Source organism: Jatropha curcas, chromosome 5 (genome assembly GCF_041381405.1).
Source record: "Jatropha curcas cultivar XTBG-Jc1 chromosome 5, XTBG_Jcur_1.0, whole genome shotgun sequence".
NCBI classification, from domain to species: Eukaryota; Viridiplantae; Streptophyta; class Magnoliopsida; order Malpighiales; family Euphorbiaceae; genus Jatropha; species Jatropha curcas.
The window spans coordinates 23211097-23223147 of record NC_143155.1 but is presented as its reverse complement, the minus strand read 5'-3'; the positions used below and the strand labels follow the sequence as shown (position 1 = coordinate 23223147).

The 12051-nt window shown below is 33.4% G+C and overlaps 2 protein-coding genes across 4 annotated transcripts; one reads left to right on the top strand and one right to left on the bottom strand.

Annotated features, from left to right (window-relative positions):
• Positions 1 to 1282: 1282 nt before the first annotated feature.
• LSMT-L (Rubisco methyltransferase family protein) lies at positions 1283 to 4767 on the top strand. Its single transcript, XM_012212306.4, has 6 exons — positions 1283 to 1807; positions 1912 to 1940; positions 2480 to 2691; positions 3238 to 3360; positions 3570 to 3974; positions 4261 to 4767. The coding sequence occupies exons 1-6, from the start codon at positions 1332 to 1334 to the stop codon at positions 4474 to 4476; spliced, it is 1461 nt and encodes a 486-aa protein (XP_012067696.1). The 5' UTR covers positions 1283 to 1331; the 3' UTR covers positions 4477 to 4767.
• LOC105630480 (O-fucosyltransferase family protein) lies at positions 4707 to 10238 on the bottom strand. Of its 3 annotated transcripts, none has more exons than XM_089722120.1 (8): positions 9593 to 10238; positions 8857 to 8924; positions 8696 to 8784; positions 8449 to 8611; positions 6669 to 6958; positions 6150 to 6354; positions 5603 to 5760; positions 4707 to 4881 (listed from the first exon to the last, which is right to left on the bottom strand). In XM_089722120.1, the coding sequence occupies exons 1-8, from the start codon at positions 9864 to 9866 to the stop codon at positions 4827 to 4829; spliced, it is 1302 nt and encodes a 433-aa protein (XP_089578246.1). In that variant the 5' UTR covers positions 9867 to 10238; the 3' UTR covers positions 4707 to 4826. The 3 variants fall into 3 exon arrangements, with proteins under 3 accessions (XP_089578246.1, XP_012067694.1, XP_012067693.1); XM_012212304.4 differs by lacking the exon at positions 4707 to 4881 and adding an exon at positions 4890 to 5469 and having other exon boundaries at positions 9593 to 10236; XM_012212303.4 differs by lacking the exon at positions 4707 to 4881 and adding an exon at positions 4890 to 5469 and having other exon boundaries at positions 8449 to 8784; positions 9593 to 10237.
• Between the last annotated feature and the right edge of the window lie 1813 nt (positions 10239 to 12051).

Genomic DNA, 12051 nt, shown 5'->3' with positions numbered 1-12051 from the left:
AATACTTCAATTAAATTTATTTTTTTAAAGATTTGAACATAATTATTAAGAGATTTCACAACAAAATTTAAAAAAAAAAAAAACCTGACAATTTATAATGGCTAGAACCGCCGGTTCGAACCGGCGTTCTAACCGAACGGGGAACCGGCGGTTCCAGTCCGGTTCCGACCGGTTCTCTGGAACCACCGGTTCCGATTCCAGAAATCTAGAATTGAAATCGAACCGAAAATCTCTGGTTCCTATTTCGATTCGGGCCGATTCCGGTTCTCACCGGTTCCGATTTCGGACCGGTTCGAACCGACGGTTCCGGTTCCCGGAACCGTAATATGGCCACCCCTATTTATAACTACTCAAAAACGACTTACATTTTCAAACAAAGGAGTAATTTTTATTATTTGCACTTATATTTTATACTTAAGCAAAGATTCATTAAACCAAATAAAAAATTATTTTGCACATTTCAAAAAAAATTGTTTTGCATAATTTTAAAATTATGTCAACTTAATTTTTTTCTCTATTTCTTTGTCAATTAAGTTAGCCTAGTTGGTTTTTTCATTTTTATATAGAATGAGAAGTATTTGAACTCAAATATAAATTTAAATCACCTATGAAATCCTTAGTAATTATTATTTTTACTAAAATTTATATCTTGATATCTATTACTATATTTATAGTGTAAATATAAATAAATATATCTTTGCTCTCTTTATAGTATTTTTTTTTTTTTGAGCATTGGGTAAGGAATTTGATATGAATTTATTGTCAAACTGTATATACACTTATTATTAAGCTATGACTTGATATGCTTCTTTATGGTATAATTTTCAAAAATAATTGGAAAATATATAATTAGAAGATCGAGTGTATAGGACTAATTAGTAAATGTCTCTTTTAATATAGTTGATGTTACTATTTCAAAATCAGCAATTTCTTACTTGAGGTTTGTTAGTAAATAACGACCCAAAGCTTTAATTTTTAATCATAAAATATAAAATGTTCATTATACAATTTTTGACATTTTCTTTAAAATTACATTATACTTTATTTTCAAAATTATTAAAATTTAAAATACTTTCTAATTTCTAAAATTCCAGCCAAAATTTTCTCTTGATGGTAATGAATATGATGATAAAGATATGGATAAAATTGTTAATTTAAAAAACATAGAGATTAAAAATATATATTAAGAAAAATATTGAGGATTATTTTGTAATTAATTCCAGCAAAATATCCATCCTTTTATCCCCAACCTCAATGCTATAAATCATCGAACAAACTTTCTGTTTCTGTTATCTCATTAACTAACTCCACTATCAACAGCACTTGCAGACATGGCTACACATTTAACTCTATCGTCCTCTGTTTTCCTTTCTCCTTTAAAACCCATTTCTCTTTTTACGAAAAGCCCACCTCTTCTCCACTTGAAAAGACCCTTTTTGATAACCTATTCTGTTCAACAATCAATAGTATCACCACCATCAATAGCACTGCAAACCTTCTGGCAATGGCTTAGCGACCAAGGCGCTGTATCGGCTAAGTCTCCGGCTAAGCCTGGGATCGTTCCTGAAGGCCTGGGACTAATAGCAGAGAGAGACATTTCTAAAAACGAGGTCGTTTTGGAGATCCCCAAGAAACTCTGGATAAACCCAGATGCTGTTGCAGCTTCTGATATTGGAAGTGTGTGCAGTGGATTGAAACCTTGGATATCTGTTGCTCTTTTCTTGATCAGAGAGAAATTGAAGGAAGATTCCACATGGCGACCTTATTTGGATATTCTTCCTGAGAGTACTAATTCCACTATATATTGGTGGGTTTTGCTTGTTTTTGGTAATTCCACTATATGTGTGTGTGTGTGTGTGTGTGTTGTGATTTTTGGGGTTATAAAATGTTGGTTTGGTGATTCCAGTGCAGGTTAGAAGAGGAGCTTGCTGAGCTTCAAGGTTAGTCCGGTCTCTCTGTGACATATAGATGTTCTTTTGAGCTTTCCTTTTGTGTTTAAGCTGGCATTATATATATGAATCTTTATGTGATAAGAATTTAGTGTTTGGAGATCAAGATTGGAAAAGTTATGTGTTAATGGGCTGGCGCCAACAGTTTTTATTTTTCTTTGATTAGCTTCATATTGATATATGTATAAATGTTTAAAGAAAATAGCGTCGTTGTTTACGATATGAAGAACATGTGACAATTTGCTTACTTTTGTTTAGATAATCTCTTGAGTTCTTATATAGAATCAAGAATATATATTTATGATAAAACATTATTATGCAACGCTCTATTCAAAATCAGACTCATATTTTGCGAATTTGTTGCATTTAGAGTATCCTCTTGTGGAATTTATAATGTCATTGTCAGAGTTACTATGGCATTTTGTATGCTTGACAAAGATCTTCAATGATTTTCCTATGCTGCAAATGTAATTTGGATTGCCCTTTTTCTTGTCATAAATATAATGTTTAATTTCCTTGAATTCATGTAGGATCCCAACTGTTTCGTACAACATCTGGTGTAAAAGAATATTTGCAGCGGGAGTTTCTAAAAGTGGAAGAAGATATCCTCATCCCTCACAAGGAGCTCTTTCCTTCCCCTATAACATTGGATGACTTCTTTTGGGCATTTGGGATTCTTAGATCAAGGGCATTTGCTCGTCTTCGTGGGCAAAATCTTGTTTTGATTCCCCTTGCTGACTTGGTAAGGACTTTCATTTCTTTCTTTAGGTCAATTGTTAGCAGCAAGTTGACGTACACCTTTCTAAAGCATATTCAAGAGACATTGTTTCGTTTTGCTTGATAATATATAAGGAAGTGATCTTCTGGACAGCCTAAAATTTTCTTTCTGCACTCTATTTATAGAAGATCATTGTGGCTGTTCCTCAGCAATTTCTTGAGCTTGAAACTTATTTTAGAGATTGATAGATTGAAATAAATCATTTATTTGACATCTCACTGCTAATACATGGCATATTACAAGTATGTGATTTATGTTAAAGTAAAACATGAAAAATAAGGAAGTGCAAATATGTAGCATATTAGCTTGCAGAGAAGATAATTGTCCGAAAAAAAATTTTCCAAACAATATAGCATAGCAGTAAAATGACATAAATGGTTAGCCCATATGCATAGACCAGATTCACCATTTAAGATAGCAAATCCGATTTCAGTATTGTTATTGTGAATTTTTCATGACTGTCTATCCCTCCAAAATATAATTTTCAGCAACACTTTGTTTTTGGATCAGATCAACCACAGCCCTGATATAACAACAGAAGATTATGCATATGAAATTAAAGGAGGAGGCCTTTTCTCCGGAGATCTTCGATTTTCTTTGCGGTCACCCATTTCAGTCAAGGCTGGTGAGCAGGTGAAGTCTTTTATTCTTAAGTAATACAATGCTGCTTCCAAAATATTGATTTATCATTTTTTGTCTATGTTGAGGAGGTCCCAAATCTTCTGATAGATGATTGGATGCCATGTGCTAAAACAAGTTTGCCTTTTCCTTACTTGATAGCCTATTATCCTGTTAATATGGCACAAATCATTATGACTGAGTTGGACAGCGGTTCAAAACAGGTCCTGATCCAATATGATTTAAACAAGACCAATGCCGAGTTAGCTCTGGACCATGGCTTCATAGAAACAAACTCTGTCCGCAATACTTACACTTTGACACTTCAAATATCCGAGTCAGACCCATTTTTTGATGACAAGCTGGACGTTGCTGAAACAAATGGTCTGGGTCAGACTGCAGATTTTGACATTGTTATGGGCAATCCTCTTCCACCAGCAATGCTTCCATATCTGCGACTGGTAGCACTAGGGGGTACCGATGCTTTCCTCTTGGAATCTCTTTTCAGAAACACCATCTGGGGCCACCTTGAATTGCCAGTAAGTCGTGCCAATGAGGAGCTCATATGCCGAGTGGTCCGAGATGCTTGTAAATCTGCTCTTTCTGGATATCATACTACGATTGAAGAGGTAAACTGATCATCCACATTACTATCAATAATATATCCTCAGATCATTTGTTAATCCACATTACTTGTGATGTGTCTGATTTCAGTTTAGACAGTTCATGTTTTTGTGTTGGTCTCATACTACCTAAATAAGGTTATCAAATTAAGCTTGTGTTTACCATAATCTCTTATCTGCACAATCAAAAGGTAGTGCAGCTTGAAATGTCTCGCTTAAAACTAATGGTCGCCAACACCTGTTTAAGTTAACAGTTTTATGTTTATGCACTAAACACAAATATGAATCGCAGGATGAGAAGTTAGAAGAGGAAGCAGAACTTAACCCAAGGCTTAAGATTGCAGTGGGAATAAGAGCAGGGGAAAAGAAGGTGCTGCATCAAATTGATGAGATCTTCAAGCAGAGGGAGTCTGAATTGGATGTGCTAGAATATTACCAAGAAAGAAGGCTTAAAGAACTTGGTTTAGTTGGGGAACAAGGTGATATTATCTTCTGGGAGTCCAAATAGGGAGCTGCATCAAATATCAAACAAGCTATTAAAGATAATTTGCTTCAAGGAACAGCCAATTCTGGATTCGTTGGAAGAGACTAAATACATCTCCGATAACACCTCCAATCATGTAAGAGATTTTTGTATCATAGTATTTTGCTACCTTCAGATTCAAGTTTTTAGGCTGAAGCACTGGGCTATATGTTCTTACAAACAGTTATTGTAGCATCGGTAGACGACAGTAGCCATTTAGTTCTGTAATTCAGCATAATATAATAAAAAATGTCGGGGTATCAGTTATACTGAAAATGTATTTGATTATATTACATCATATTCCATTATGATTTACCGAACATAATCAAAATTTCCTACTTCCAATCCTGATTCACCAAAATGTGAACTTGAGGCAGTGCACACTTAGTTCTGCAATATATAAAATATTTCATCAGATAACCTATGAATTAAAAAATATGATTGCTACATGTGTATTTTCTAAATGTGAACAAACTGTTACTAGTAGAATAAATCAAATAAATATATGAACAAAAAAAATTGAACATGACTTTTGACTGCCTAAATGGACATTCCAGTATTCTTTTCTGCTGTTGTATTCCTTATAACGCTCTAAAGGTGTGTGTATACTTCTGTTTTTGTCATTGGAAATCACATGGTCAGTGCACCACAGCTTTTGAATAATAAGTGGCGCACTGTCTTAATTTGTTCTTGAAATTGTGCAGTCACCGTAACGAAGTCGAATTACCAGGACCTAGCAAATCATCGCAATTTGTTCCCTCGCAAAGGCACTCTTGAGGGTTTGCATAAAAATAATCTTCTTCCTTCGGTTTATCTGCTATGACCCTACGGTGCGTTGGTTGTCCCCTCCTTTTTTCATGTGTTGCTTGAACAGCAGCTGCAAACTCATTCCATGAAAGTGTCCCATTCTGATGCAAATCTACTAACTCGACAATTCTTTTTCGATCTAGCAGGATTGTCTTTTTAAACCCAAGATATCTACACAAAATCTAGTCAGAAGTGCTTCCGCAGCTTTCAAATAGGATGGTATAATTTAACTCGTGAAATAAGACATGATAAATCAACTGTAAAAATATGACAAGTCAACCACAATAATATGGGATGAACATACCGGCGGTGACCTTCCACAACTTTGGCCATGTTTCCATCGTAAGTGGGAATGAAAGTAGTACTAGCTATTGAGACCATGAAATCCAGTGCAGCCATCTGAGAAGAATGATTCTGGAATAGCTGCAGCTCCACTGGATCTAACAGCATTTCCTTCCTTACCTGAAACAATCATCGAGACTGAGATCTGAAAAAGCAAGATAAGAACAAACTAATATAGATGATACCAAACTAACTAATGAGGCCACATATATTAACAGTCACATTTATGGTGAATAATAATTCCAAATGTATACAACTATTTGTCATTCAAAAAGCAAAGCCATCAAAGAGCATCCATGATCCATGACACGTGACCCCCCTCCCCCTCGCTCCCCATTTTCCCCTGCTTTCCCCCCACCCACAAATCAATCAGAAAAGCTTCAGAATCTCCTGAAATTCTAGACATGCCCAACTGTTCCACAAACATTTAACTGTAGTTGCTGATTGAAAAATTGCAGATAAAACAGTGCGAAAACCAGAGGCAAGAAGTGGAATGGTCAATAACTCACAATCCATGGAAATGCTGCCCTTAGAGCTGTAAGTCTCCGTTCACTGCCGTATATCTCACCAGCTGCAATATATATCTGCGTTTCCTTGTTAAAACCCAGTGCTTGCAAAACTAGTGCCGTCTCCTCAGGTGTCAAAGGACACAAACCTTGTGACCTCCTCTCTTTAGAAATTATCTCTTTCTCCCTCCACCAAGGGTATGCATATCTGAATGAGAAATAAAGGAAAATGTATATAATACATCCTTTTTTAAATATGGCAGACTGGACTGGTTTTGACCTTAAGTATAGAGCAGACTGAAACAACAGATAATTTTTCTCTACTTAGTTGTTCAAATATGGTCATTCTTACCAATCAATCTCAATTAATTTTCTTTATCAAATTTTTCCTAGAAGCTATTGAATCAAGGGAACTTCTACAGGCTCACTGCTGCATGCACACAATAAGACAGACAAAGATTATATGCCAGATCTTAAACTAGATATCCTAACCAAATATGTCAACTTTTCAACATAACAAACCTTAAATGCTTGAGCTCCTCAGCTTCTTCATTTGTGCAGCCTTCAGTGCATCCTGAGAATGCCAACATGTCCATCTCGTACCTCAGATGCAAAGCCACAAAAGACCCTTTTTCTTGAAGAATGCGGACCAATTTGTAACCCAAACTTTCGATCTGTGGAGTGAATTTCAGTGCCTGAAAATTTACACGACACCTGAGTTTCTGAAGATCAAGCGGGATCCCATTGTTTGCCAAGCGTGTGTCAGTTTTGTTAAAGTGCAACACCTTTGACTTGCTGAAAAGTGGCAAAATCTGCATCACAGGATCACAGACATTTAATCATAACTTTTACTGAAGCAAGAAAGAGGTGAAATTAAGCTCGCATTCACCCAAAAGGTTTTCCCCCTTTTTGGTCCACTTCAAATCCTGAAAACATTTTGTTGAACAGATTTCAGTTCAGCAAACCAACTTCATTACTTTCATAGAAATGAGAACCACTCATTGATTTCTAATTATTATAGTAACTATCCTCCTCTGATTTCTGCACCATGTTTTTCCTCTGTTATGACTTATTTAACAGCTAAATTTCCCAATTGGTTAAATCAATGGTTCCATTCCTTCAGAAAATTCAAAGTTCACAAAATTGCTGACAAACACTAGTGAAGATGGACCATAGCAACTTTTTTGCTAATAGCAAAGATGACTGGTTGTGCCCTTTGGCCCTGCAATGTTCTAACTTTTTTTGATTAGTCCCCTTGACACTATAATGCCCATATGATTTTAAGTAGTGATGTGAAAGAAGCATTAAAAGTTTTCATGCTTTATGTACCCAGATAAGTTATTCATTTACTAGAAGATTTCTGTACATCTAACTATGACTGGGATTCATAGCAAAAGGAAAATATGGTCAGAGCCGTGTTAAAAGAACTCTTATCCATTGTTCTTCAAAAAGAAAAAAAGAAGAAGAAGAAGAAGAATGTCCACAGGGTAAAGGCAGAAAACATTCAATTCCATATTTTGAATCTCAAAGGAAACAAGGAGCCAATTGTCAAAAAAGTGAAAAAGGAAAGGAAAAAAAAAAAAAAAAGAATAGAGCCACAGCCACTCAAAGGGAAGCTCGTCAATGATTTCAAGTAAGCACCATTGATTTCCATATCCATTGTTCACAAGAGAGGATTATTAATGAGGAGGGGCACCAACCGTTATTAAATTTATCAATACCAGAAATTAACTATTTGTTTCCAAGACAGCAAAATTTATTGCAACGGCAACCTATTGGAACAACAATTGAAGTATTAGATTGTGCAAAAAGGAAAGAGATTCCATTTTGTCTTCTTTTTTCCCAAAACTGGGAAAGACAACTGTTGGTGGTACTACAAAGAGCTATGGGTGGCCTGGGTGGCCTCAAAATTTTTGGCAATTTAAAAAAAAAAAAAAAAAAGAAAAAAAAAAAGCTGCCCTAACATTTTGTCTAGTTTATTAAAACTACAATGCTGTCCTAATCGACTACCAAAGTCTAAAGATTCTAATTCCACTCTGGAAACAAAAGGTTCCTTTTGTCATCCTGTTAAATCTTGTAGAAGTTCTTGTCAGCAAAATCAAAACCTTGTTTCTGAAGATAGTTTTCCCTTCCACAAAAACAGAAGTTATATCATTACATTCAAAGGTAGAACTGTTAGCCATATCCACTAATTAAACTCCATATTACAATCAACACAATTTTTACAGAAATTGCTAAACCTATGTATGGTCTAGATACTTGGTGGTAACTTGAATTAGTATTTAGCAGTAAGTATTCGCACCTGTTCTAAGTAGTATTTTTCATTTGACCAACTAACTGGTGGCATCTCAAATACTTTGTATCCATATTTCCTGTTAAATCTTTTTGGCAGCCTTCTGACAATTCGAATTTCATCTCTTAGTGAGTTGATGAAATGTTTCACATCAAAGATGTCTTCAAAGTTACTGCAGAAAGAACTCCAAGAGTTAAAAAAACTACAGAAACCACTAAAGGTAAAAAGTATAGCTTGGTAAGAACACCAAATATACCTAGGGTCAGCCCAAAAAGATGTCTTGTCAAGTTCAGGAACAACCAAGGTGAGATTCAAAAACCGGGCAACAGCCACCATGTCACATATCTGATTTGCCAACTAGCTGAGTTAATAAGGTGAGAAATGATTAATGAAACAACAAAGGGAAGAAGTACAAACCGCAGCACGCATTTGATTTAATCCACCATTGCAGGACACCAAAAGATACCCATTACTTGTATAGTTTCCTGCAGAATTGCCACCTTTAATATCTTATCTACATAAGCAGAAAGACAGAATCTAATAATATCGTTGGAAATAGAAAATAATATGCCCATCAAAGGAACAAAGGCCTTTCATAAGGTTCAATGCACGGGAAATTTTTCTTACCAGTATTTAAGATGAAATAGTTTCAAACTCGTTCCAGCAAATCAAGGATTGCTCATTAACAATGAATATTTTCAATTCTTAAAAGATGTTTATGTCAACTCAAAAATCCATAGATTTTTAATTATTGAAAAGCAAAAATCTATATATTGAATCAACATTGTGCAGAATGCTCAAGAATGGTAAAAGATAAATTCATGTCACTTATAATTCAGAGTCAGTTTTAAGATGCAAAACATGTATTTGTTGTGTTCATATAGTGCACATAATCACTGTTCAAAGAGTAGAACTCAGCACTCTCAAGTAATAATAATTAAAAAAAGCAATAGTTTAGCTAAACCACATGGAGGAGCTGACAAAAAATTCCATAAGTTAATCCAACTACGCCCATTTTTTATGAACCAAGATTGGGAATCTCTCAATAACAATTCCAAAATTTAAATATACCAAGCTACGTCATAAACAAGCATTTGAAGTGGCTTTTATATTTATGTCAAACAATCCAAAAGTAATTAAGAAAAAAACTCACTCGCTGGAGGAAGTGGCGGAGGAAGCGGTGGTCCATAAACTTGAACGCGAAGAGGAAACGGCGTGATCTGTGTGATTTTATGGGTTATATCGGTAATAAAACGCGGTTGCCATAATTCCCCGACGGCAACAAGCTGAACCAAGCCAGTCCATAACAAAATACTAGAGCAAACTCTAATAAACCAGACCTGCAACCGAGTTCTAGCGATCACTGGAGGAGTCCCCGACCCTACCTTCTCGCACCTCACTTGTACACTATCAGATCTAACCTCCATTTGTCTCCTCCACTCCTCATCATAACCGATTCATCCAAAAAAATCTCCGCATCGGTATAGGGATCAAAAACTCAAAGAAAACATCAGCATTGTAGAAATTTACAGTTTAACAATCTTCTTCGAATCCTAATAAAAGTGTTTTATCCTTTTAATTCACTTACAGAGAGAGAGAGCACCAATTCAAGGAGGAAAAAGAGGAGAAAAAAGGAGTATTAATCTCACCAAACAGACACAGAGGCTAATGTGTTTGTTTTTGGTTTTCTTTGTTCGTTCCTTTCCGGCAAAAAATTTTCCTTTTCTCCGATCACTTTCTTTCGCTAATCTAATCAGTAATCAAACTGTCGATGCGATTTTTTAAAAGTGAATAAATTTTATAGTTATTGGGGATATATTAGAAAATATGAAAGGGAGTTGTTATTTTGGCTGATTTACTTGGACAGTTGGACGGCAATTTCTATTTTCTACAAAATCCAACGGCTACGATTGTTCCTATGATTTTTTTCTATAATTTTATCCATACTTGAATTACTATTTCCCAACACTTCTACTTTTGATAGGATTATATATTATATAAAATAATAATAATAATAATAATAATAGTAAAAAAAAATATTTTCGGCACAACTTTTGCCGGGTACAATACGAGGAAAAAAATTTTAATTTTCTTAAATATTTTTTTAACAATTTAAATATTACATAGTGTAATTATAAATATGCAAAAATTGTATCTGACATGACTTATAACATTTAGTAAAATTATAATAATAATAATATAGATTTTCAATTTGTTTATAATAATAAATTTCAATAAAAAGAGAAATAAGGATTAAACTAAATTTCAAGTGATTAAAATAAATTTCATGAATTTTACATTTATAACAAATTTAAATTAATTAAACAATATTGCTAAATATTTTTTCAAACATTAATTTTAGTCGTCTCAACAGAAAGAGAAATAATGATTTACATCATTGCAATTATTCTTTTTAGAAGAATGATTGAAATTTTCTTTTTTTTTTTTTTTTTTTTTTTTTTTTGAAATGAAGAAAAGATTTATTAAGCATGATTGAAATGAGGTATAGGTAGAGCTTCTATATTATATGAAAGCTCATACCATATACGAGAGCTAGCATAAGAATGAAATACCCAACCATGTATATATTAGATGATTACAGTGATATTGCGAAACATAAGTTAAATTTTAAAAATACTACATGAAATTAAAAAGGTATTGCGAAACATAAGTTAAAATAGCATTTGGTAAAAGGAAAAAACAAATAAACTTTGGTTTGATTTATTGTTTTTGAATGTCACATTTAACTTTAAGAATTCCAAGGTATGAATCTCAAATGTCTCCAACAACCATTGAATGGCTTCAAAGCCTTCATGTTTCTCACAAATAAAAGGCTCCTATTGGACCACCTTCATTTATTTCATTTTTCACAGTGTTTATCCATTGTGAAAAATACCACCTTCTTTCATCTATATTAATTTTGGTAAGAATAAGATTTTAAATTGATTTTGTAATTTTTTTTTAAATATTAGAAATAATATTCCTAATTGGATATTACATTTTTTAATTATTGTTTAGTAAGAGAATTTAGTGTCAATAAATGTAAGTTAATTCAAAAATACCATCGGAAAAAAAAAAAACAATATTCACCCATTAATTGGATAAATTTTATTTATTTTTTAATTATTAAATTTGTTTTATTGTTCTTTTTTGGAAGAGAACACTTAATACACATGAGATAAAGACATAACACCCTCTTTATTTGATTAATGACATTTTAAAATTCACTTATTTAATATCACTTGATTCTAAAATAATACTACTATAATTTAAGATTTTATATGTCCATTACAAATTTCTCTATTTCAAAATACATGCTTATTTTAGCAATAATGCATTTCCCAACTAGAAAAAAAAAAAAAAAATTAAATTCGAGTCCTTTTCCAATCCTAGCTAGAATGGGCACATGAAACTTGTGAAATGGTGGTTGCTGATAAAGATTGAATTTATAAAAATAATTAGAGATAGTCATTCAGTCAATAATTAGTATTTTAATTTGAATTCTAAAAATTTAATCTAGTTAATAGATTTCTTTCTTTTTAATAAGTTTAGTGCTATTGAGAAATTTCATAAGAATAATACTTTAGAATACATCAATTGAGAAGATAATTT

Excerpts from the sequence above, each read along its gene's own strand:
- LOC105630480 (XM_012212303.4), bottom strand. The coding sequence starts at position 9,866 with ATGGAGGTTAGATCTGATAGTGTACAAGTGAGGTGCGAGAAGGTAGGG. Across the intron at positions 6,355-6,668 it reads GAGGAGCTCAAGCATTTAAG|ATATGCATACCCTTGGTGGA; the intron begins GTTTGTTATGTT and ends TTTCTCATTCAG. Across the intron at positions 5,761-6,149 it reads GGGCAGCATTTCCATGGATT|GTAAGGAAGGAAATGCTGTT; the intron begins GTGAGTTATTGA and ends TGATTGTTTCAG.
- LSMT-L (XM_012212306.4), top strand. The coding sequence starts at position 1,332 with ATGGCTACACATTTAACTCTATCGTCCTCTGTTTTCCTTTCTCCTTTA. Across the intron at positions 1,941-2,479 it reads GGAGCTTGCTGAGCTTCAAG|GATCCCAACTGTTTCGTACA; the intron begins GTTAGTCCGGTC and ends GAATTCATGTAG. Across the intron at positions 2,692-3,237 it reads TGATTCCCCTTGCTGACTTG|ATCAACCACAGCCCTGATAT; the intron begins GTAAGGACTTTC and ends TTTTTGGATCAG.